The sequence below is a fragment of the Anser cygnoides genome, chromosome 8 (assembly GCF_040182565.1).
Source record: "Anser cygnoides isolate HZ-2024a breed goose chromosome 8, Taihu_goose_T2T_genome, whole genome shotgun sequence".
Taxonomy (NCBI): Eukaryota; Metazoa; Chordata; class Aves; order Anseriformes; family Anatidae; genus Anser; species Anser cygnoides.
In genome coordinates, this window is record NC_089880.1 from 26,776,777 (window position 1) to 26,802,806 (window position 26,030).

The 26,030-nt window shown below is 36.3% G+C and overlaps 1 protein-coding gene across 4 annotated transcripts in view; it reads right to left on the reverse strand.

Moving 5' to 3' along the window:
* The window catches only part of FAF1 (Fas associated factor 1), a 164,917-nt gene that overhangs the window by 36,228 nt on the left and 102,659 nt on the right, over positions 1–26,030 (reverse strand). For all 4 annotated transcript variants that reach the window (XM_048061903.2, XM_048061902.2, XM_067001861.1 and 1 more), the window contains 5 exons: positions 23,316–23,411; positions 21,532–21,658; positions 20,525–20,588; positions 19,503–19,584; positions 9,624–9,778 (listed from right to left, as the gene is read on the reverse strand). In XM_048061903.2, the coding sequence (XP_047917860.1) occupies positions 9,624–9,778; positions 19,503–19,584; positions 20,525–20,588; positions 21,532–21,658; positions 23,316–23,411 (524 nt within the window). The remainder of the gene's footprint in view (positions 1–9,623; positions 9,779–19,502; positions 19,585–20,524; positions 20,589–21,531; positions 21,659–23,315; positions 23,412–26,030) is intronic.

Genomic DNA, 26,030 nt, shown 5'->3' on the forward strand with positions numbered 1-26,030 from the left:
GCTTCACAGAAGTCATTGGTGATCTTCAATGGCAAATTGACTCCTGTAAGTCCAGGGTTTCTCTTAGGAGTAATAAAAGAGCATGGTCAATAGAACTGAATTCCTGAAACGTGTACGTTAAAACTGTTCAAACAGACTTTGGCATGCCACAGTATAGAAGCACTAAAGTTTCATGGGAAAACAAAATATCTAACTGAAGGTGAATAAACACTATAGAGGAGTACTAGATGGAACAAAACTAAGATGTAATAGCAATAATAGTTGTATTCGTCAAAGGTGTGTGTCTTTTTTGTTTTTAAATTGTCTGCATTTCGTTAAGACACAGCTCATTCACAAAATATGCTTTAATAGGTATGGATTCAGTAGGCAGAGAATTCTGAATGAAGCAGTTATTTCAGTATGTTAAAAAGGTTCCCAAATATTTTTTTCCCAGGAGATGATTTTTATTTTTTTATGTGGAACTTCCTGCCTTAGGAAAATCTCTTAACCTAACAAATTATGATACTTAGAGGTCCTGTAAAAATCAAGGCTGGGAAACATATAGCTTTCAACTTACTGGCTTCTGAAGATGACATCTTGTGCCAGACTGTTGTAAGGATACATACATTTCCGGGTTGAGTAACAGCAGAACAGATGCCAGATGCCAACAACTCCTCTCATGATTTTTTCTTGGGGCTGCTTCTCAAAGCCCCTGGCACCATCCACCCTGCTTGTTCAAATCTCCCCCTTCCTCCACTGCTGCTGCAATTTGCTCAGCTTGCAGGGACAGGGCCAGCCCGCTCCTGTACCAGTTAAAAGAGCAGCAGGAGCCAATCCTGATCTGAATGGCACAGATTCGCCATCGCTGCCATCAGGCAGCCTTTCTCTGTCTTGGGGGTGGGGGGGAAGAACAAGAGCTGGTTCCCGCCCAGCTCTTCCAACCTTGAATAAAGGATGTCCACATTACAGCACTGGCAGCCATGGTGAGGATGTTCGTGGGGGATGAATAATCAGCTGGCAACAATGTGCATCTTCAGAGATGAGCAATTGCCCTCAAAAAGCTCCTCAATAACGTGATTCATCAAAATAGATCCTGTTCTTTTGCAATTGAGTAAGACCCCATGTGTCTGTTGAACTATAGTAAAGCCAATAAAAATATGAAGGTAGTTCAACGATGTCACACTGAATAAAGAGATACTGCCAGCAGTCTCCAATACCTGCACCGCGTAACTCCTGTTCACCTGCAATCACTCACTCACATACGTGCTCTTAGCCAGGGCAATGGTATGTGAGTGCTTAGCAATTTCTCATAACATCTCTTCCTTTCGTTTTACTAGATGGGTAGGAATTGAATTTTCATTCATGATCCCCATTCAGTTTTTCCTCATACCTTTTAATAGATTTTGCAACTAATTCTGCCTTTTTTTCCTTCCTTTTTGGGCCTTTCCCGACTGTGGATTTCCAGACCTTTTTACTTTCCTCCATATCTGACAAAAAAATCTTCATGCTAGTATTTACTGTCTCCAGAAGTATCTGAATGGGACCAAAACAATTTGGTGGCATAACCAAATGTGTACATCACTTACAAGGGATTTTCTTATTTCCATCTAAATAAAGTGTGCCAGATCCTTTAGTGGCATCTCCAGAGCTGCCAAGAAAACTGCCTGTGGAGCTCATCAAAGAGCCAGATGTCACTCCGGGGAAAACTGTTTTCCACAACACGCTGGATTACTGTGATCTCCAACCAAAAGTGGAAATAGAGGAACACTGCCAGAAAGGGAGGGCAAATGGCACCCTACTAGTCCTTTTATTTTTAAATTATAAAAATATTCATGGAGAAAAAAGTATGAGAAAGGCAAAAAGCATTTTACAAAGGAAAAATCCATTTTAAAAAATCTTAGATTTTTTTTTAAAGTTACAGAGTAAGTCATCATGAAGTAATAATTTTGTCAGACAGCATCATGTCTTTACTTCTTTCGTGACTCACTAGCAATGAAATCCGCGGTTATTAAAGCTACAAAATAAACACAGTCCCTGATCATGGCTTGACAAATACAAATACAAAAGCAAACCCTAAAAAATATTACAAACTTATCTTAACTTTTTAACCATAGATCAACATGGTATTAATTCTTAGATATAGCTTGCTCCTTAATTAAAAGCAACACACAGGAAAAATTATTCTGGTGAAATGAAGATGTTCATTTTGGGGGTTGCTGATAACTGCACAGCAGTTTTCCCTCCACGTGCACTCCATGATAACCTGTAAGAAGAGCTATCATGTTTGTTGCACATTCTACACATCTACTTTCCCAGACAAGAAAATCATGCTAACGTACCCTAACAGCTAATATACGACACATTATATTGAAATGTACTTCTGGCACTGCTTTTTCTTGTAACTATATAATTAAATGCAATTTATTTAATATTTCTTTTAAAAAGCTTCTAAGGTGACAATTATGGAAAAATAACTGCTTTAAAAATCTACTGAAAAAAGTATAAAAATATTATTGAGCCTCAAAAACAAAGGGGATACTTGCTACATGTGAAGTCCATGGTCTATAGTAGCTCAGTCTTGGATATGTTGTACAGAACTTTGCAAATGCTTGTGTTTAGCAATAATGTTCTTTGTAAGAACATGCAGCTTTTAATTTTTAACAATAGAAATGGTCACCTTTGGCCCAAGCGCTGACCATGAAAAGTGTTATTTCAGACCTCAAGATGTTTTGGTCTCTGGGAAGCTTTTGATCTCTATGAGACCTATTTACACTACAAAATACGTCCGTATCTAGAAAACATAAAAACATATGAATATAATGGAGCTTTTTGGTAGTGTAAATTGCTTAGTGTTTCATAGGAATCATTAAAATGACTGGTATTATCTCATTGTTCCTTTATGTACATCCTGCTCATGTATGACATTCCTTCACATCTCTGTTATTCATATGGACAGGATCTAGTGCAGTCAAGTTGGGATCCACGATTACACATGATCCCTCCTTACCAAACCATGAATAAGAACATACAAACAAAAAAACTATGATGACAAATACTATAGAAAAATTTAAATGTTCCTTAATATTTCAGTGTAAACAATTGAGACGGCTAAGAACATCCCCAGTGCACAGTCCCTAAGCGGGGCACAAGAGAGAGGCATTTGCTGGCTCTCAAACTATCAGGGTGTAAACTTGCAGAATGAAACTAATGTTAATTAGTAATTCTACTGGCAAATCTGCCTAGGGCATTAAAAGTCAAATTCTCTTCCATACAGAGAGAATTTTCATCTTAGTTGTATACATTAAAAGTATTCAAATAAATATAAAGAATTGCATACGAATTTAGATCAATTTTCCTTATTTTTTGTGCCAACAGAAATCTGGTTATTTGTTACAGTCTTACTCACACAAATATTCCTGTAGTTACTTTTAATTTTAACATACTGTTGGGAAAACTTTGAAAAAGTTCTTCCCAAAATGAGGCCCTTAGGCACATGGTACCCACTATGCTTCTTCCAAAGGGCTTTTTAACAGTATTGCCCTGGAGATGTCTTTTGCTACCATCACCTCATCCTGAAGTCTGGCTCAAAAAGAAGCAGTAGGACAAAATCTGATAACCTCTTCTAAAATATTTATTCCCTTTCAGTCTGAACTGATGTTCAGTCCACAACCTGGACAACTCTGGGTGGAAAAAGTGTGATTTATTTATGGCCAGATACTTCCCAAGGTTAATCTTACTTTTTAGAAGCTTCAAAACTTCAGAAATGGCTTTGAAAAATTTGACTTCTCTCTTGAGCATGAAGAAAACAATGATGAATATTAAACATGCAATGTTCCCGATTATTTTTAATAAAAATTATATACTGTGCAAAGTCAATATAAGGCTCATTAAAATGTTAATGTAAAAATAACATTTTTATATTAGGTATTTACATTAAAAAAAAAGTAAAGTTGAGGTCACAAAATGGTATATTTAAATAAGCTTGCTATCCATAGTTTTCATAATACAGAGTTAATATATTACCCACATTAGTAGGGTCATATCTGTCGACTCAAATACAAGGGATGATGAGCAACAGACACAAGGTATTGTCTAAAAATCTATGAAGCAGTTTGACTCAAATGATGTAGATATCTTCCTGAGTATCTACACACTAAATATCCAGGGATTCAGATGTAAGAAACAGGATTTTATCCACTTGTTCTTTATGCAAGAGTAAAGCCTAGATGAGTGGATTATCTAACTCTTCATAAAACATGGAAGATCTAATTTCATCCTTCCAGGTTCAAACAGATTAGGTAAATACTTTATAACCCTATTCAGTCTAAAATACATCTATCTAGAAACTCATTAATCCATCCTTTCAGATATCACTGACACCAGACAAAATTACTGGTAAAAGTATAAATAAAACATATCTGGACCGCTTACTCAAATACTGTGCTTAAAATGGAAAACAAAAGATGCACTTGCCTTTCGGTGGTAGTTTTGATCATTGTCTATCGTACAAGACAGACATCTAACATGATTTGCTAAGGAATATCTAAAATTGCTAGTTAGATTTACTAATAAACTACTAAAGTAGTTTACAGATGGTAGTAAAGTGGAAGAAGCTACAAGCACACTGGAAATCAGTATAAGAATTCAGAATAATCTTCACAAATCAGAGAAACAACCTGACAATTAAACAAAGTCAGTGAAAGTCTCTGAGGAGAAGAAACAACTGTACAACTGCAGGGTAAGAATCAAGCAGTAAGAGAAGAAGAAAATTCATGACGTGACGATGACATGTTGGGGTAAGTAATCAGAAGCACGGTTTGCTCAACATGAAGTAATCCTCTTTCTGTACTTAGTATTGAGAAGGTAGTTTTAGGTACAGTACTCCAGTAAAGATATGGACCTATTGCAAGAGGACCATATAAATATTGTTTGCAATAACAAATACCTAAAAAGGACAAGATACAAGGAAATGCTGAAGGAATCAGGATTGCCTAGTGTTAGAAGAAAATTGCACAAAATCACAATGGGGCTTTTTAAGTACTAAGAACACAGCAGCAGAAAGTAAGAGCATATCTTATTGTCTACTGGGTAGATCAAGATGTAATTGTCATCGATTGCTGCAAGAGAAACTTAAGTTAAATATTAGTGAGAACGGCCTAAAGGCAGTGAAAACCAACTACTGGAACTAGTTATGGAGAGTTGCTGAGAATCTCCCTCACACCAAAGGTCAGATCTGACAACCATCAGCCAGGAACGATGCAGGTAGAGCTGAGCCTTCTGGCCACATATGGACTAAACATTGTAATCTGCAGCTCTCCAAGACCAAAGTCGGAATGGTAACAAAAAGGAGAGTGGAAAGGTCAAAGCAGAGTCATCTTACCCTAAAGAGGACAGACACCTGCACTTCTGCAAAAGGCTTCGTCCCCATCGGGCACCCTGCAGTACCAAGGAGACTCAGTCATGCCTTTCAGCTGTATTTTTAGTACAAACGATTCTGACTCCGCTAGCTCAGTGATTTCTTCTGAAGCTTGTTTTAAACACTCTCATAGGTGCAGCTAAATTTCTCTCCAGCTTCAATTCTACCTGGCAGTAGACCTCACTGGTAGAGTTGTGGACTCCTCCATTTAAACAGACCTGTGAATGACTTCTTTCTCCTTCCTCAAAGCAGGCCAACAAATCTGCCTGGACTACCTGTTCTGCCTTCGCTTCTGCACAGGACACTACAGAGCTTTATTCCTTCCTGTTTTCTGTTCAACAAGCATAATAAACCATGCTGTACTGTGAGTACAGTGGAATAGAATTTGCTTTAGGATTTGTTTTTACAGTGGGAACTTAAAATATATGCTTACAAACGTATCCATAGTTAATTCCTGAAGTTTTAATAGTTTTTTTTTTCAGACGACCTTGAAGCTTTTTCACAGGCACATAAAATGACACACTGAAAACCTTCATCAGATCAAGAGAGACTACTTTCTATTTATAGTCGAATATCACAGAGACATCCATATCTTATTAAACACAATCAAATTAAAATGCATTCTGCACTGGTTTTTATTCCAGATTAATTTCCAAATTTGGACATTTTTAGATTACTAACATTACCTTGAAGTATATAAATATTTAAACAGGGACAGTTTACCTTTTCTGGTTGGTGTATAATAAACAGTTTAACCATCATCTATATACAGGCTGTTTTGTTCTCTGTCTAAAGAGACAATCACCTTTTATCCTTTTCCTTTTTTCTTCATTTCAGTGCTATTAGGAAACTATTCACAAGTGCAACCCTGAACAATACAATGCAGTAATTATGACTAGATGACAAAGAGATGTGAACAATTACTGAGCCCATTTTGAAACCCTACACTAATAAAGTCATTAGATGCTGCCCTTGCCATGAGCCTTCTAAAAGCTTCTGAAGTTACAAGAACACACGGCATTGTTCGTTAGGACAATTGCTGCTGGCAGAATGCAAACCTTGAGTTAAACCATGCTGCAAATTGATCTTGACATTCTGTTAAGACCGCCACTAAAATCAAAAGCAAAGGAGAAAAGGAGAAAATGAGCGGGTGGGATGTAATCATGGAACAGAAGGGTTCCCTCCTCACCTTCTTTCCTCTTCCTCCTCAAAACAAACCATACAGAAAATGACAAACTCGCCTGGTGTTTGAGAGCCTTTATTTTTAAAACATTAATTAGACCTCTGACCTGTTTTTATGGACTGGCACTGTATTGCTATTAAAGTAAATTAAACAAAATATTGCAAAATACAATAGATAAGGTTTTCACACTGTTCTGTGAAACCTGCTAAGGATTTGATGCCCAAAGAACAAGTCCAGCAGTTTTGCAAGCAACATATACAGAATCTATGGTCACTCCTTAGAAGGCAGTGGTAAATTAACTCACCAAGTCCGGCACTCACAGGCCCCACACCTGCAATATATTTGCTGAAGGATCAAATAGGATTGGGGAGCTAGAGTAATATGGTCAACTGGTCTTCATCCAGGCATGCATCATTCAGTAGGTTAGTATTAAGGGTCAGCAACTGTGAATATGGCTAATTACTTGGTGACGGAAATTGCAGGTGAAGACAACCTGCTGCTGAGAAGCACTTTGGTCAATTAACTCTTTCCTAAGCTTAAGCAAAATGAAAAACTATCATTTGAACATTAAAACTAACAAGTACCTGTCATCATAGCTGAGAAAAGTTGGCAACACCTTGAAATACAGCACCCAAGGGCAAAGATATCAAAAGCTGAAAAGCTGCTACAGACATCTGAGGCACTGCTTTATGGTTTTGGCATTGCTTTGCTTGGCAAACATTAGGTACTTTGGAAATCTGTTAATATTACGTGTAATCTATGTTTGTAGATGCTGTGTGTACAAACATAAGAGTACGTGTGCATGTGTAGGCATATATGTATTTATGTATATTCATTATATACGTCCTGGATGTAAATACATGAATTACATTAATATATATTAATGAATTAATAAAAATACCTATGCATGTGCTTGTGTACATATATATATACACACACACCATTATATTACAATAATGGTATTAAGCCAACTTTTGAAGTACAAAGATGCCAGAACTACAGCTGTTCATGCCTGGCCCTCCTGCCTACCTATCCCAGAATCTCTCTGGATACTTGAGGAACTGCTTAGCCCATGCAATGGCCCAACACAGCTGGTGAGCTGCTCCAGCTGTACGCTTGGCCCAAAAGGTAGGGCCAGAACTGTCAACATCACTACTATCAGACACTGATATGAGGAAATCATATTTTGTATCAGACATGAAATGAGGAAACAAAGATTTAGGAGCTGTTTCTACAGTGTTCAGGATAGACCCCCATTTCGTTAATGAGAAAAGCAGAAGCTAGCAATAAAACTGCTTTCACAACAGACATACATTTCACCCGTAGATTTCAGAAAGAGGACAGCAAAGGGTAAGAAAAAGCAGAACATCCAAGATTTATTACTTTTTTTGCTTATATGACAAAGTATTTCTATCTATTTTAAATTACTCGTGTCATCTACAGTACTGAAAACCTGTCTTTTACTACTGAAATTGAGGTGTCCCTATTGATTAGAGTAAATAAAGTGTGCCGGATTGTTCTACCTTCCCATGTCGCCTTTTTCACTAATGCATCTCTAACAGTGCAAATAAGTTGTTCTTGGGCCACACCAGAATGCAAAAAGCAGCTCCTTCTGTTGTTTTCTCGCCATTCAAACAAAAAGCTACACACAACTGCGTTTGTAGGAAAACAGAATACTCCAAGACCACTGTCATTGTGTCATATAAAGAAGTGTAGTAATTAAACAGAGGTACTGCATATTTATTTATGGGAATGCCTACAGTGCATTGACACTTTCCAAAGAGGGAAGGAAGCACCATGCCCCCTCTGAAGAAATCACAGTCTAAGGAGCAGGATGTGACACTAAAGACAAATGAGAAATTATTCTAATTTGAGCCAGCATGCCTTGTTTACCCCTTACTATTTTTTGACCTCACTGTTAATATGACAGTTTCTTTGTTGTTGTTAATAGAAAGCAAAAAATGAAGGCTTAAAAACCCTATCATACTGCACAATCAGTGACTAGGTTCATTGAGAATAGCTATAAAGCCTTAAACAAGCCCTTTATTTTGTGTTTTAAAAAGTGTCATAAGGAGTTAATAGGACACAGCTGTACAGGCTCTTTCTAATAAGCAGCTTCTGTCGCTTTGGTCACCACAGGTGTCTCTGTAACCTGCAAACTCTTATTACTAGTGTATCAAAGTTGTGCTACTTAATAGATTTCTTTAGTAAAACACAACAAAGCAATTACATGGCTGTTGATCGTCAGTCATAAAAAACCCTCAAACACACTTTTTCAAAAGAAACTACACTGCAATTTTTTGTCATTGTAAAATAAAAGAAACTAGAGAATTAAATAGAAAACCAAACAATAGAACAGCAGGTAGTCAACTGAACTTAGCCACTACAGATGGTTTAGAAATAGTGTTTCCTTCTACACCAAGTTGTGGGATAAAAGAAAAGGAGGAGGCTCCTTACTGCCAATGAATGGCAATACCAAAAGACTTAAGCAAGTTTCCCGTCTATGTATTTGGTCCCATGAAAGAACCTAGATGTTTCTTTTTCCTTTCTCTCTCCCCCCCCCTTTTGCTTTTTTTCATAATCTTTAACTGTTCTCTAGAGTAATTTGAATTACATGCACAACCACAGATTCATCCAATGACAAATGCAGAAGGTCGAGTGAGGAATTCCTATGAAACATAAGTGTCATTTTAAAAGTGTATTATTAGACAAAGTGATTGTTCTGTTCTCTCTTGTCCACTTCCAGTAAAGAAATATCAAGAGGAGACGTAGTTCTAGAGCTATGTTTGCAAAATAAACTCTAAAAGGAAAAAAGGAACTAAATTATTGAACTGTTTTTCCTATGCAGGAATAAGAAGTCCATTTGTAATGAAAATGTGGAGGGTTCCATTCCCAGTGAGCATCTGCCAGCACAGCTTCATTGATTAGTTATGAACAACCAAGTTTTTAACTCAAATAAATATCAAGCAGCAAAACATTTGATACACAGAGATAAGCTCTTCTTTGGAGGAAAAGCTGCTCCACTCACAGTGCAAAGAGTCTTACCTTGCTCTGTTTGCTTCTTTTGTCATGTCCCATGCCCAGGTTATGAAGTTCTGACTCAGATATGAGACAATAGATTCAGCACAGAGCATTTGTGAGCAGAAAACGTTGGTTAGTACGCTTTCATCATGGTGGAGGTAGATAGCAAGAAGCTTTCTCTGAAAAGACATGAAAAAAGATTGACCAGTGAAAATTTCCTCAGTCTATTTAGTAATTTTAAATTATGGTTGCAGGTTTGTGCATTAGTACACCAATGGTGTTTATCGAAGGTGCCAACTACCTCAAAGTGTGCACACAGAAAAAAAAAAACAATAGACTTCAAGGCAAAGGGTCTATCCCTCTAAATCTCAATTCTTCCCTGCAATTTTATTTCGGGTACCAAAATATGATATGATATCCTTAAAACATGAAAATAGTAACATTTCAATGCAAAATCAAAAACCTTATGAATAGACTTAGCTTAAAAAAATGTGTGAACTTTATTGGGCAGCATGCCAAAAAAAAACCCAAAAATTTAGAACAAAGTTTAGAAACAAACATTTAGAACAATTCCCTGAGCAAGGAACACACCAATTAATACAACAGTGTCTAAGATTTCCAAACAAATACAATTATACGCAACCTTAAAAAACGACAGCGCATTATCACCATCCCATCTGTAGCCAAACAAAAGAGAAAATTGAGTAAGAAAGAGTACAGCTGCCCACTGTCCCAAAGCCTGTGATGCTACACGCTGAATGTTTTGGCAGCTCTCCATCCAGTCGTATGGTGTGGGGAGGCCCGCAGCACATCAGCCTCTCACCTACTTCATAAGTCAATGTGCAGCTGATGAAAAGGCCATGTGCCAGCCCAGCTGGCTGAATCTCTTGTGGAGCTGAGAAGAAAGGTGGCCGTCCCAGCACTGCCAATGTGTAAGACACAAGTGCAAGGGATGTGGTATGGAAATCACAGAATCATTAGAATATCCCAAATTGGAAGGAGTTGGGCCCACAAGGATCATGGAGTCCAACTCCTGGCTCCACACAGGACCACCCCAAAACCATCTGTCTGAGAGCGTTGTCCAAACACTTCTTGAGCTCTGACAGGCTCCTGACCACCCTCTGGGTGAAGTACCTCTTCCTAACACCCAGCCTGACCCTCCCCTGTCCCAGCTCCATGCCGTTCCCTCGGGTCCTGTCGCTGTCCCCAGAAAGCAGAGCTCAGCGCCTGCCCCTCCGCTCCCCTCGTGAGGGAGCTGCAGGCCGCCATGAGGCCTCCCCTCGGCCTGCTCTGCTCTGGGCTGAACAAGCCAAGGGACCTCAGCCGCTCCTCATACATATTGCCCTCTAGACATGGGAAACAGATCAAATGAGTGAATTGTGAATCCCACTTTACATTTGTGAGTTCTAATACATTTCGTTGTAGCTGCCCTGTTAGCAAAGACTAGATGCTGAAGATGGTATTAATGGTCTCTTGAAACCAGATAATCTTTGCCGTGTTTTTCTGAAATCCTATCAAGTGATATTTGAAGTTCACTGTCAGCAGCATACAGCTCTGCTGTGTGTCCCCATGACAGTTTCAGACCATATTCTGGAAAGTGAGTCTGTACGTACACAAAGAGAGCAGACTGTGAAAAACATAGGAAAACTATAAGCTATTAAAGGACCATGATCCTATATGAAATATTTAAGAAATTATAAACACCATTCAGAAACTTACAATGTTCCACTCACCACCACCATTACATTTTAAAATCTTACTTGAACGCGTTTCCTTAGACAATATAGTAAGTGGTATTTTCAGACTTTTAAGTAAAAGTCATTTAAAATCTCTTCATTAGAAGTAAGACTGAATGCTAGATACTGAGGTGCATTGATATAGCAAGACATGGGATGCAATTTTGAGACAAATTTGCTTTTTAAAAAACCTGTATGGCTATAACCTCAAATACTAGCTTTGGATAAAACCTAATGACTCTTTATAAAAAGAATAATACATTTGAACATTAGACTTTGGGAAAGGGATTAGTAATTTGCATTAATGTTTGACTAATTTAATTTAAATGTTCTTCAGAACCAAGTACACATGTGCCAGAAAGGGCCATTAATAAGCCCAACATGCAGAGATCCATATAAGTGCAGGCAACAATGTTGACTGAAACTAAACTTGAAAATCCAGGGCACTAACGCACAATATCAAGCAATAAAACAGCATTTCTGTGGTGATATTTAATTTAAAAAGAAGAAAGAGGCAGGGGAAGATCAGGCACTGTCTGTTTTTGAGGATCAGCCATTCTGCATTTCAAAGCGTCGATCCCTGCAATATCCAGGTTACTGTGCTAGAATCTCGACTATTATATAGCACTTGTAAGAGAGGGAGGGCAAAGATGTGTTTACTCAGTGATTAGGGCCTTAGAATAAGCCTCTAGCTCCTAGAGAGACAGCTCACCACTTATTCATTTGGACCAATTCACAAAGCCTAGAAAGATTAAACATCCATGCTGAGAAGACAAGCGAATGCAGACGGTGAAAAAGAAATAAAAATTCTTTAAAAACTCTGAGATGACTTCATTATTTTTTCCACAAGGAAACTTTAGGAAAGTGTTTAGTTAGAGAAAAACCCACATTGACCTCTCTCTAAACCCTTAATCTTTCCTTTGTGGTGGCACTGCTTTGTGGTAAGCGGATGGCTTTGCTCTCCTCTTTTCACGGGGAGCGAGTAGAAAAAAAAGGCTCTTGAGAAACACTTTTAGTTCCAAAGAAACAACCCCATGAAACTGTTAAATATGAGATTCCATACAACTGAATGTTTCAAAATATGTACAGTTTTAGGCTTAAAGATTTACAGACAAATTTTAGTAAACAAAACAGACACATACACAATAGATGTTTACATTGAGCTACTTTACAAGTGAATGTAATTTTTGTTGCATCAACAAATCTTGCTAGGCAAAGACTAAGCACCATATATACAGACTATATTTGTGTCTGCCAATTTGTCCAAAATATTAAGGTTGGGCATAGGCGTATTGCAAGAACAATGAAAAGTGGTAACAGGACAAAGTGCTGAAACATCATTTTGAAAAATCTTTATAGAAGGCAAGAATATTTTTTACTTGGAAAAATGTGTTATTGCAAAAGGCTTGAAGCTGTTTTGGGGGGTGAGAGGAGTTTTATTATTATTATTATTATTAACCTATGGTAGTATATATTTGTAAGAAGCTTTTTTTTTTTTCTAGACTTTTGAAAAAAAATCAGAGTAAATTCTAGGATTCTAGGATGACTAATACATGGAATTTTTTAGTCAATACAAATAAAATAGGCTTACTAAACTCTTGAACGGTCTTGACTTTCATAAAAGAAGACTATTAATGCAACACCAGTCTGTTCTGTGTTGGATGTCTCAAAAACATAATGACTTCAGGGTTATATACTTAGCACAAAATTTTAACCAAGAAAAAAATCCAATGGGGAAGAACTTTTGTTAGTCCCCAGGTATGGCATACTGAGAAGGTTCTAAGTACTGAATATCTATCTGATGGGCTTTAAGAATTTAAGCCATCTAGAGACGTATTTTTCAGAGGACGTTGATGATGAAAACCACGCAGTCATGTACTAGAATTTTCAGAAGGGGCCAGGATTTACAAACATGATGAATCTAAGCCTCCTCATTGTTAGCAACACTTAAGGTCCTAAATGCTTTAGCTCTAAGCTCCGGGTTCCATTTTATTTAAAGGAAAAAGGGACATCAGGAAGAGACACTAACCATTTTCTACATCTTATTTATCTTAATACTTTAAAAGAAAGAAAAAATCCAGATCTCAATCATTTTTTTCTACAACTTCTGTTGCAATCAGATTGTGCACAAGACCCAGTTGGCCTTGCCCCTGCTCCTGTGCCCCACATCCACTACCATGTAATTTGCTGTGAAGTGCTGCAGCCCCTTTCTGCCTGATTTTTATCTGTTGATGGAACATGCCTGGCATGCGGCACCCAGGAAAGAAACACAGGCTGTAGAGGGACACTGAAATGAAGGCCAAGTTGTCCCTGTGGCAGAACGAAACACGTATCTTCATAAGACTGAGAGACTAATTGGATCATCGCTGATAGAGTAATGCAATATCCAAGTTTCTCAGCCAGTTCCTAAAACACCAGTAACTTTCAGATAGCACAGAAGAATATGAATATGAATAGCAATAAAGTCATAAGGGTCAGCAAAACCACAGACCTGAATGTTTATTTCTGAATCTCAGATTTACAAGTTCAAGTAATGATTGAGACAAAAATGTTCACTACATAACATGTGCTAGAGACTTGAATGTTCTTTCAAGTTGGTAGACTAATGATCTTCATTCTTCCTCCAGGTTTTACGTAGTAAAATCTAATTTAAAGGAACAGAGGGACACTTTTGCACATCTTTAAGCTTTTGATGTGTACAATCTGATCCACCTATCTAAAGTGATCCTGGAGATCATATGATCAGCTTTCTTGAGCAAAACTACTTTACCATGTGCAATCTTTTTTCCTAAGCAGAATGTAAACCCTCTGCAATACACCAAGGTGATATGCATTAGAATTTATTCCACTTTGAAAAAGGATCAAAGCAGGAATAGGGCAGACAGAGATTCATAGGAAGCCTTCCCTGTATATTACAAATAACAGAACAGAACCTGCTAAAGATAAGCATTATCGAATTCCCCTTGCACCAGTCAAAAGAAAAGACACAAACACCAAAGACATAAACAAGGGGCAGCAACCAGCTTCTAGTGCTGTAGAAGAGGATCTGAATTAAACTGTACCCTGTAAGTTCCTAAATGAGACTGAGATGATCCCTGATCATCAGGAGATGAATCTCCTGATCTGGTCTTTTGTATTATACGTGGCATAGGACGTCTCTAAATTAGTTCCAACTTTAATTATTTTACATCTTTCGGTAAAACCATCAGTGAAAGAGAATCCAGACGAAACAGGAAAAGCTGTTCAAATGGTTAACCACTCTCCCATGTGAAGGTGTGCTTTACTTTAAGTTTGATGTAAAATACTTTCATGTTCCAACTATTTGATCCTATTATACTGTTGTATCTCTATTTCAATCAATTGAACTTGTAGTGATATCTTACACAGTGCAACAAATAATCAGTAATTAAAACCAAACTCAGATAAGAACTACAAAACATACGCTTCAAAAGAGGAGAAAATGTTGAGTGTGGCAGACAATTTCAATAAACTTTCAGTGTTTAATATCAAGTACAGAGACTGTTGAAGATACATCCATACCCAAGACTAACCTTTCCCATATGAATGATGAAGCAGAATAAAGGGTGTGTAGGGACACAATGAGACTACTAAGCTGATATGTTGTAGCAAAAATTTCTAAATGGTAATTATCTATTTCAAAATCAATTTAAGGATGAAAGTACAGAACTGCTAACAAATACATCAGGCAAGACTGGAAAGTAAATGTAGGTGACTAACATGGGGCTTAACTGGAATTTATGTACTGACATCTACGTTACTGTAGCTGCCTTACTCTTCCTGGGTACCTAGATTTACACTTTTCTAGCTGTCCTCTACAACCAGACTGTGTAGACTGGCATTCACGTTATTGACACCAAATTATAATCTGTTAAGTAGTCACTTAACCTCTAGGACTCCCAGGCAGCTCAACTGAAAAATCATTTTCAAAGCACACCTACCACATGCCACACACTCAAGCCCCTCATAAAATGTAGCAGGAGCGATTTGATTTGATTTGAAATGTGCCCAGAGTCAAAGTAAAAGGTGGTGGTGAAGCTGTACTCCATGTTGCTCCACAGTATTTAGGGAACATACACTAGAATACATTCAATCCCACCTCCTGCATGACAGAACTCCCTTCCCTCACTGGCCACCTGCCTAGACTTTTCTCTAATCAGTAATTACCCATTGCTCTGGAACAGGTCCCTTCTTCACCCATATGCCAAACTTACTACACTTTGCAGAAACTCATTCATTGGGCCTAGGAGGGTATATGACTTCAGTGTACTGGCCAGGGAGAATCTTTCATGTAGGAAACAAAAAAGATGACGGGGCTAAACCAAAAAGCTGTCCTGCGGCCACTGCTCTCAGTGTAGTCTTTAACAGTCCATTGCATTGTTCAATCTTCCTACAGGCTGGTGCATCCTTGGCATAGACTACCTCTGGAGAGGGTACTTCAAGGACCCAAAAGGTCAGTATGAACTGAATTAGCTGAAATAATAATGAGGGACAGTTTTCTGCATTATGCAGATAAAAATTATACTACAGAAAACCCTGTATGAAGGAATACTAAAGCTACCATCTGAAAAGAAAAAAAGGAAAAGAAAAAAAAAAGGTTTTCTTGATCATGCTAAATCATGGAAAGAGCATACTTTCTTCTAGGTATTCAGGAAATTAAGTACCCATACGTGAAAGTGATGGTTCTGCCAGGAAATTGAACCTAAAAGACAGAACTCAAAGAGAAGAACAACATGGTTCATTTTCAGCATGCAGGAGTATATATTGAGGTGACAATACCAATCTGTGCTAAGAGAGATGTTTCACATATTTATTAGAAGTCAGTGGACAGAAAGGTTGAGAGAGGAGCAGGAGGTGATCTGACAGAGGTATAAAAACATAAGAGCTACTGAAAAGGTAAAGCAGATTCCTTTATCATTTCTCGTAATAAAAGAGTAGCAACCACCTATAAGATAAAAAGGTAAACAAACTCCAATAAAAGAAAATACTCTAGTATTATTCAAGTAAATAACATAGAGAAATTCAATATAGAGATTAAGCGATACCACCCTAAGTTAGGATAAACCCCCTGATGTTTCAGAACATAAGGCACCCATAAACTGCATTCAGTTGGAAAGAAACCTCCTGCAAACATCTTGTTTAAAAATGTGCATTATAAGATTTCAGATCTCTGGCATCTGTGCTAGCTATTTTTACAATGGTACTTGAGCAAGAGTAAGCTTGTTCTTCATAAACTAGTATGACAGCGAAATGTTTCTTTCAAATGGGCACAACAAGTAGAGAAATAATTTCACAAAATAAATTATTTTAAGAGATCTTTGTCTCTCTTTCTCTTCCTGACCCAATTAAAAATTAATAATGAAAATATTTTCTTGTGTTACATATACACAGTAAGCCTTAGAAATTAGCACAGAATGCTCTGAACCATCATGCTGCAAGAGGTAACTGGGGACTTCATGCAAAGGACCACGGACATCAGTTGTTAAAGGCGAAACTCTGTATCTTGGCTTGGCTATATCTGCATTTTTGTGTCAGAGGTATATACATGTTTTAAAGTAGAGCTATATTTGTCTTCACTCCATCTCTCTGCCTAGACCTGAGATTGTCATGGTAGCACTTGCTCTTAAGCAAAAGACACCCATCACTTGTGTTGATCTTAGCTCTAATGACTCAAAATGAAGAGCTATGATAAAAACCTAAACAAAATACAGGTAAACAGACAAACATCTAACCTTTCTAAAAGGTGTTTCTTTTTCAAATAACACGTTCTTACGCAGCTACGAATTAACATCCTTCCCAATGAATGAAAAAAAAAAATAAGATTTAACAGAAGAACATCTATTTTCTGTAAAAGAGATATAACAATCAGCGTTTAAAATATATGTTCTCACATAAATTGAATTTCTTAAAATAACCCAAACTAACGTGTTTCTGGAAAAAGGCTTCAAGTTCATATATAATGGGCTATTTTGGGAGAAAGTATCCACTACACAGATTAAAAACACAGCTGATGGCTGTCTAACTGGACCTGAACTGTAGAGTGCACCTTCTGCTCTGGACGGCATTGAGATTTTGTCAAGAAAAGGCTAAGATCTCTGAGCACTCTTGCTGCCAAGTGCTCTCAAATTAAATCAGTTTGAAGTGGTTTTCATTAAGATGGATTGAGTGTGGCATCGTGAGAAACACTCTATCAAATGTAGTGTTTTACTTAGTGATTAAGTATATACCAGTTGATGAAGCTACCCAAATCCTTCGTAATCCCACCACTCCAATAAACATTTAATGAGTATATAAGTTCAAAAAGCCTAGCAGAGGATTTAAACCTTCAATCTTGTTTTTATTTACTCTTGGAACTCAATTTCTCACTTCAAGTGAAGAATGCTGGTGCCTGAAGCTCATCTGTTGCCCTGGTAAAATTAAGTGCCCTCCATAGTATAAATTAGAAGACAGACAGGTTGCAGTTTTCTCTTAAGCTTTTTCCTTATACTGATATTCTTATTCAATTATTTTATGAAATGCAGTTATAAAAATATAAAATAACATATCCCTTTCCTCACTTAGGAATTCCAGGAGGTGGTTCTGAAAAAACTTGTTTGTAACAGGGAAAACATAATAAAAATAAATGGCTTCTAGCCCTTATCATACCTTTGCTTTACATCCGAATGTTATAATCAAAACAATGACATTTCTCAGGGTAGCTGGGAGGCACAAGGGCTTCTAAAAATTATGGCAATTTTTCCAAAAAAAATTTAAAGGAAGAAGTCACAAAAATAACACTTTCTTAATTGTATTACTTTATCCTGATGAGGATCTAGCCCAAATACATCAAAAAATATTAGAAATGCAAGGTCATGTGGATTTCAGATGTGCCATGCAAGTAGTATACGAAGTATCTGGAGTATTAAAAAAAAACTAAACAACTGTACTGCATTAATATCAGACTTAGAGTTATAAAACAGTATTTATGAAAGCTCCTAATGGGCTCTCTTCCATGATTACGGTGATGGTGTCAACCATTTCTGATGAAATGACACAGTGAACTTTTTAACTCAAAAACTTTTCATGTTGACTTCATCATCTTATTTCTTTGAAACATATACTGTTCCACTTGAATGAGCTATAAATTTACACTTTGCCTGTGAATTATTCTGTGTACATTTATGCCCTGAAATCCATATACAGTCATGAAAATATTCACTAAATTTAGAGTGTAAGAAAATTGTGTCCACAACATGTCAAGTTAGCATTCACTTAAGCTACACAGTGTAGATTCATAACATACTGATCATAACATCCTCTAGCACAACATAGCTATTTCTTCCAATATGAATAACCACAGGAAGCCACAAAATTCTTCATTTTAAAATTAAATATCTATCAAGACAACAAAAAATAAATTTAAACAGCATAACTTTCTTGTTTGTGTTTCAGCTTTGTCTATGATTGATTACGCAAGGCTTTGGGTTTCTCCTTAGTGAATTCAAGTCACCAGAACTTAAATAAACTATTCCCATTCTAATTTTATTAAAATACTGATTTTACAACTGTGCATGGAATAACAGAAACTTGAGATGTCTGGTTGGATGGACAGAAAACCTAAATAACCAAACTTTAGTACTGGAATTTACTTGGCAGATAAAGGCTGTACAAATGAAGAAAAAAAAGAAAGAACGAAAGAAAGAAAGGAAGAAAGAAAGGACTGTATTTCAGACACCTTTCAATATAAATTTACAATTTCATTAGCCATCCTTCAAAAGAGTTACCAACATGCAATGTTGAACTTGTCAACCAAAAGATTCCCAGCCAGTGTTAAGTGGGGCTAGGACACATGATTATTTCAGGAAGAAAAGGGAGGAGAATTTAAAAAAAAAGAGAGAGAGAGACAGAGAAAACTGCCCCCATAGTTACCAATCACTACAGGACTCCAGTAAAAATACAGCCTGAATAATTAGAAAGCATGAGTTATTCACTGTAATTTCAACAACAATCGGAGTAAGTATTTTGGTCAACCAACCATACAGATATTCACAAATAATATAAATGAGACAACTCCTAAATATAGTTTACCTTCTTAAAACAGTGATAAAACATGTGCAGTGATTTCCATTTTTCCCCTAAATTAAATTAAGTAACTTTAATACACACTTACATCTCTAGCTTTCCCATAGAAGGCTTCTTGAAAAGCAGCCTCTAATGATCCAATAAAATAAACAGGATGGCAGTCACCATATCTATTTGAGATAAAATTTTCAATTAATAAGAAAATATTAAAATAGTAATTTCAATATTGTACCTCTTCACGTATGCTGTGAATAAAACACATTGGCTAAACACTTAGAAAGATAAAGTACTACATTTCTAAATATTTCTGCCCTCTCCTTTAAAGCAAATCTGTCCCCTAGCATTCAAAAGCTTAAAGTAACTAATTGCTACATTACAAATTTTATCATAAAAACTTTTTACATAGACACCTTAATTTCTAAATATATATATATATTTTCAATAATAACTTATTTCTTCCTTTTACTATATTTTTAAAGGTTAACTGAAGTGTATTCTTGTATTACACATGAATGCATTTCGTTTATATACAAAAAGAAGATTTCCTTACACAGGGGTGAAAACAGAAGGCACAAACTTTGCATTAGTTTGTAGTACATTATTATGCAGCTTCTACCTTTCTGATTAAATGAGGTAAGCACTTAACAGTGTAAGCTTCAGTGAATGAAGTTAAATAAAAAGCAGCATTTTATTTTTAAAAAGCAATGATTGATCCAACCATTTCATTTTTGTGAAAGCTCTTATTGCAACTCTGTATATATTCTTCAATATTAATCAACTTCAGCCTTTTTGTTCCTGCATATCAAATTAAAATTAGTATACATAATCAGATTCTTTATCATTCTTCTGGACTCCTACATAATTAGGTAATGATATTAATTAGTAGCAAATTAAATAAGGCAAGAATCTGTCACTCTAAAATGGACTGAGAAATATGCTATTTCAGAAATAGATCCAACAAAGTTAAGCTTAAAATAAATTAGATATGAATGCCTAAATGTGTATCCTTATAAAAGAAAATATGTACATTTGGTTTGTTTTTATTTTAATTATTTACTAAATTTAGCTTAGTTTTTAACAAGAATTACACAGTTATAAGGCTAAGCTTACCTTGAAGAAAACTCTGCTGTAAATTGTAATAAGGCATCTCCTTCATTTTCAGCATTTTCTGGCACTAAAAAAAAAAAATAATAGATTAAATACAACCTTATGGAAACAGATTTTAATATGCGCATTCACTTTGCTTCATGGATTTTTTATGTTTACAGCTTACTGAAGTGGTTACCAAGAGACCATATAAATTTCATGAAAGACTATGAACCTTTGGAAAGACATGGAATTTCCAGACACTCTCATGAATGTATTCAGGCTTTCCAAACAGTAAAATCCTCAGGTCCAGTGTAATGTGATATATCACTTGTTCAGAGTTAACACTCTGGACTTACATTAATATATTAAAATGAAAGGACTGGCTTGAAAGGCTTGACCCACAATATTTCTAGTTACTTTTTTATTATTATTATTATTTTAAACTTCCTAAACATAATGTTAAAAAGTTTCACATGCCATCACGGTGACATAACTTTGCTGTCAAAAACTTTTAAGGTAATAATAACACCAAGGCAAGCCTAAAAAAATAGATTATATATAGAATAGCACATAGGAAGTAATTGACTGTTCCTGCTTGATTCTTTTCATAATTCAAGGACAAATAATCACTAAGAAACCTGTTAAATGTATATACTTAAAAATATTTGTCACCACAAGATGCTAAAACTAAAATCTGTAGAATTTTCAAAACAGGAAAATCTAGGTTTCTACAAGTATGTTTGGTTACAGATCACCATTTCTCAGCATTAAATCACCCTCCTTCAACTATAACCTAAAATCATGGGGTTAAGAAGAAGCTTCCTCAATGGGAAGATGTGTTCATTATTCTCAATTACGTTTCCAGTACTTTTATTTAACACACCCATCATACACGAGACTCAAACAATTCTAATGGTCCTATCAAAAAATACTTTCCTGTTTTTTTCTGTGCAGACTTTTCATACCTCTCTGCATTCACTAGTGCTTTATTACTACCAGTTAATTGTCAATTAGCTTTCAACTCTTACTCATTGGCGATTTCCTCAAGGCAGATGATGCTACTCCAAACATTTCTCCATCATCAACTCCAAACTCTGTAGCATCTTCAAAATCATCTCCATCACTGTCACTAACCATATGAACATCAGTGCATTGCTATTTAGAAACAAAAAACAAAATCCACCATAAGCCTCTATTACAGCCATTATCTTCAGTGAAACACAAAATACATACTGAAAAATACTTGTGCATTTTTATGAAAATACTTGGTATATTGCATTTTATTTTACTATTTTATACAGCTTCATCAGATTACTTTTTACAAATAAGATCTAATTTTTACCAGAATTATTGCTGACAGAGCCTTATGTGACAAAAAGCATTATTTAAATAACTAAGGATTTGGAACTGCATACGCAGAGTTGAGCAAAGTCTTTTCCATCTAAGGGTACTACAGGTGGTGTAACTGAATTAAGAGTGAGAAAAGCCACAAAATCTACCACTGATTTCCAATATCTAGATGCAATCTACTTCAGCTATACTTTTATAGTGGGGAACTGTCCTTGGAAGGCTACCTATCTATCTTACTGCAATCCCTTTCATACAAATTCAGAATCCATAGTCCTAACTTGGCACAACAGACTACTGCATGTTGAATGACAGGCTGATTTCTTTGGCATACGACAAAGGAGAAAAATCAATATTTTTACGCAAGAAACTAAGGTCCCATCTGTGCCTCCAAACTCCCACTTTCGGGTGTTTTGGACTGCATGTCCTCTGAAATATGTAACAGCTCAGAAAGCCTTGTTTTTAACTATTCAGTGGTAACTTGCCTTTAAACTGACTTGTCTTCAAGAACAACTTTTCCAGCTCCACTTGACCTGCAACTTACGGTGACAGTGCACTACAGAAAATATACACGAATCCCTGAAGGTGCAACACAGTGTATCATGGCTCCAAATGACCATGACAGGAACAAAGAGCTCAAGCCATGCGGATCTCTCCCTACAATAGCTACACATACCAAAACGCTTCAAATAAGAACATTTACTGAATAAACTAGTAAACAACAAAATCCTATGAAGTGGGCAAACTCAATCATATCATTCTGAAAGAATAAAATAGAGAAGAACAATTAAATAGCTATGGGGGCAGATCTCAGAAGAGAACTGTAACTACCTATTTAACCTGCTAAATAGTTTAGGTATAGCTAAAACTACATTGTCTGACCATCCTCTAACCTTAAAGAATTGTCCAACAGCATATATCCACGCCTGCACCCTGACCTTACCTCACAGCTACATCTTGCCAACTCTACCGATCTAAGTAATTGAAACGTTCTTTTTGTGCAGCAAGATAAACCATACGTGTTACAGTTCTCTAAATAAAATGGTAAGAAGTGTGTGGGAAATGAGAAACTGCTTTTATATTGAAATAATTTTGAGGAAGGACAAAGGCACTGGAAATTTTAATGCAAACAATTAATAGTTAGAAACAACGAAAGGTGATTTACAGTCTGCGAACATCTCTTTCTGTTAATATTTTAAAATGTTTCAACCTTCTGTTTAATTTGGAGTATTTTTCAGTGCTTACTGTAGCTTGCTTACTTTGTTATTCCTCTTTTTCTTCAATGATTTGATTGCCCAGTTCCTTACTTTGTCACAATTATGTGTTACAGGAATTGTGAACAGATTCTTTCATTAATGTGCAATTCTACTGATGTATTTGACAATAGAAAGAACAGCAATCATGGCAAAATGAGCTTTCCTTGCTTCTTTCTAGAGTATATCTTGTTAAATGAAGATGTTCTTACCTCCTCTGACTGTTCCCTCGTTTGTACAGGTGAAGATCTTCTTCCGACTGTAAGTCGATGGCAAGGAAAAGTCAGTCCCGATACAGCTAGAGTCATCTACAAAAAAAGCAATGATCATTTTTTAAAGCCATAGTCTCAACTGAGAGGTTTTTTTTTTCTTCTTCATTTCTTTTAAATGTTTTTTTTGGTTTGTTTGTTTGTTTGTTTTGTTTTTTAAGGTTGCTTTGAGATTCATACTAACAACTTCATTGCAGAAGTGCAAATTAATTATACAAATATAAAGTATGAAGCCTGGAAAACTAAAATGATTCCTTACGTAAAAATATTCAAAGGAACAACAACTATTATTGCACAGTGACTGCAAATATATAACAATATCTTCTGTTAGGTGCAGAGTGCTAAGACTTATTTTCACCTGAAGGTGAAGCTGCTATATCAAATTCTAGGATTTGGAGGATTTTGTTGCTGTTCTTATGTTAGCTATATACAATCTTCAGGAACAGCTGTATGACCAGCAGATAAAGATGCTTTCAGAGAAAAAAAAAGATGACTATAGATATTTTTACATTTTACAGCGGAATAGTTTTAAAGGTATGTATGCACAAAGACTCAAAACAAAACAAACTTCAAACTCAAAACCATCTTCAACTGTTATTTTTTCCTAAATCAGAACTGAACTCTGAACCATTACAAATAATTTCTCGTTTTAAGATGGACAAGAACAGTATCTTTCAAAGTTGAATAAGAAGATGTATTGATTTGACTCTGTTTTGTTTAGTCTAACTTTCTAAATTGCTGTTAAATTTGTAATAATTACTAGCTATATTATCAGAGTTACTTGTTTTGTTTTCATATTAAGACTCTATTAAATCTTCCTCCCCTAGCCTAAAAATAAAATAAAAAAATAAAGTATTATGCTTTGAGGAACTATGTGTAGTTCATTTTTCCTTCCTAACCAATAAGCAAATGTTAACATAAAAATGACAGGCAATGACACAACTAATTAAAAACAGTTAAGTCATCTTGAAAAAAAAATAAAAGATTAACTGGAAATAAACAATTTTTATCAGAAGTTGTAAGAGGCTCTCACAATGGCTCCTTCAAAATACACTTCATCTTGATCATAATTATATTTGTCATATAAACAAGGGCACCCACAAACCCAAGAACACTGGCAAAATTACAGTGAGCACAGACACAATAAATGTTCATTTATTAGTGCCAACAGAAACAGTACTTTTACCTACTGCTGTATGCCTAAACCTAAACTTTTTAAAATCAAGGAGACAGCAAATAGAAAAAAGCTAGCACCGTTTGAAAGACAAAATGATTAGATGCCTGCAAACACACAATAAGGTTGGAAGATCTAACTGTACATTGCATTTAAAACTGTACTTAACATGACTACAAGTAAGAATTGCCTACTCTTCTACCAACAGAACCGCCTGTGCTACTCTTGTCATTTAGAGCACCCTCCACACGTCTCTTTACGCAGCCCAAGCATGTACACAGCCTGCTGCCCTCTCCTGGAAAGCCTATCCGTCCTCTCTCCAAGTGAAGCTGATGACCAGAACGAATCTTCAGAAGCTGCTAAGCCCTATCTTGATAGCACGCGGGGTAAATTTACAGCACTGATAGCTCTTAAATGAATACAGCTCATTCATTTTGGCAACAAATCCAATTATTTGCAGAATCTGAACCCGACAAAATATTCGATTCTGTACAGTTAGTGACTTGTAGACAGTTTGGGCTGTGTGTTCAAAATATTGTTTCTAGCTTATGGGTCCTTCAGAAGAAACACCTAGAGGACAGGAAAAGATCCTCTAGATCGTCCAAAAATGATTACTACTGAGGGGGGACAGAATGAGCCACTTAGAGTGGCTCAGGACTACAGCACCCTCCTAATTAGACTGTAAAAACCTTAAGGTAAATTAAATTTCAATCATCCTTAGCAAAAACCCAAGAATAAATCATAAGCCTCAAATTTCATTTACTGCCATGAGCACTGAAGATACCCCATTTATTTTTTATACATAATTCAGAACGACTTTATCACTTGTCTGCTAGAACTCACAAAGATTTAATTTGCAGCAGGTTGAAGCGGGCTGATTAAGCAGGCTGGTTACCAAATGAATGTTAACCTGTCTGAACTAGCCTACTGTCACATTCTCATAGCAAGGTTAAACAGAAGTTTAGCTGCATAAAAAGCCTAGCTATCATCTTAAAGGAAGTGAGTAATAATACTCGGGAGCAAATGAAATATTGAAGATGACATACAGGTCAAGTCCAATTACCTACGAAACTCCTGTGACAAGCGCCTAAGAACTGTATTCGCTGCAATAATCCCCCAGTTTAATTAGCATTTTTATAAGTCGTAAATAATAAACAAAACCTGACTGTTATAAAACTTGAAACTTTGCCCTACGGTTCCCACACTGTATGAAATCCTGGTAAAACACACACGCACGCACACTAACCACACACAGCCTGCAGTTCCCTAACAGCATCAAACAGCCTGACAGATGCCTGGAAAGGCTCCTGGTATCTTTTACATGCACATTAAAGGAAGAGTGGTAAGATCAAGCAAGCAGTTATTGTGCTGCTTCATCACTTGGCCCAATAGCAGGGTGTTGCAATTCTAATTTGCAACCCTATATTATAGTGTCAAAGCGTCTCTCAAAAATGAGCTAACAGCAGAAGGGGTTCAACATCAGA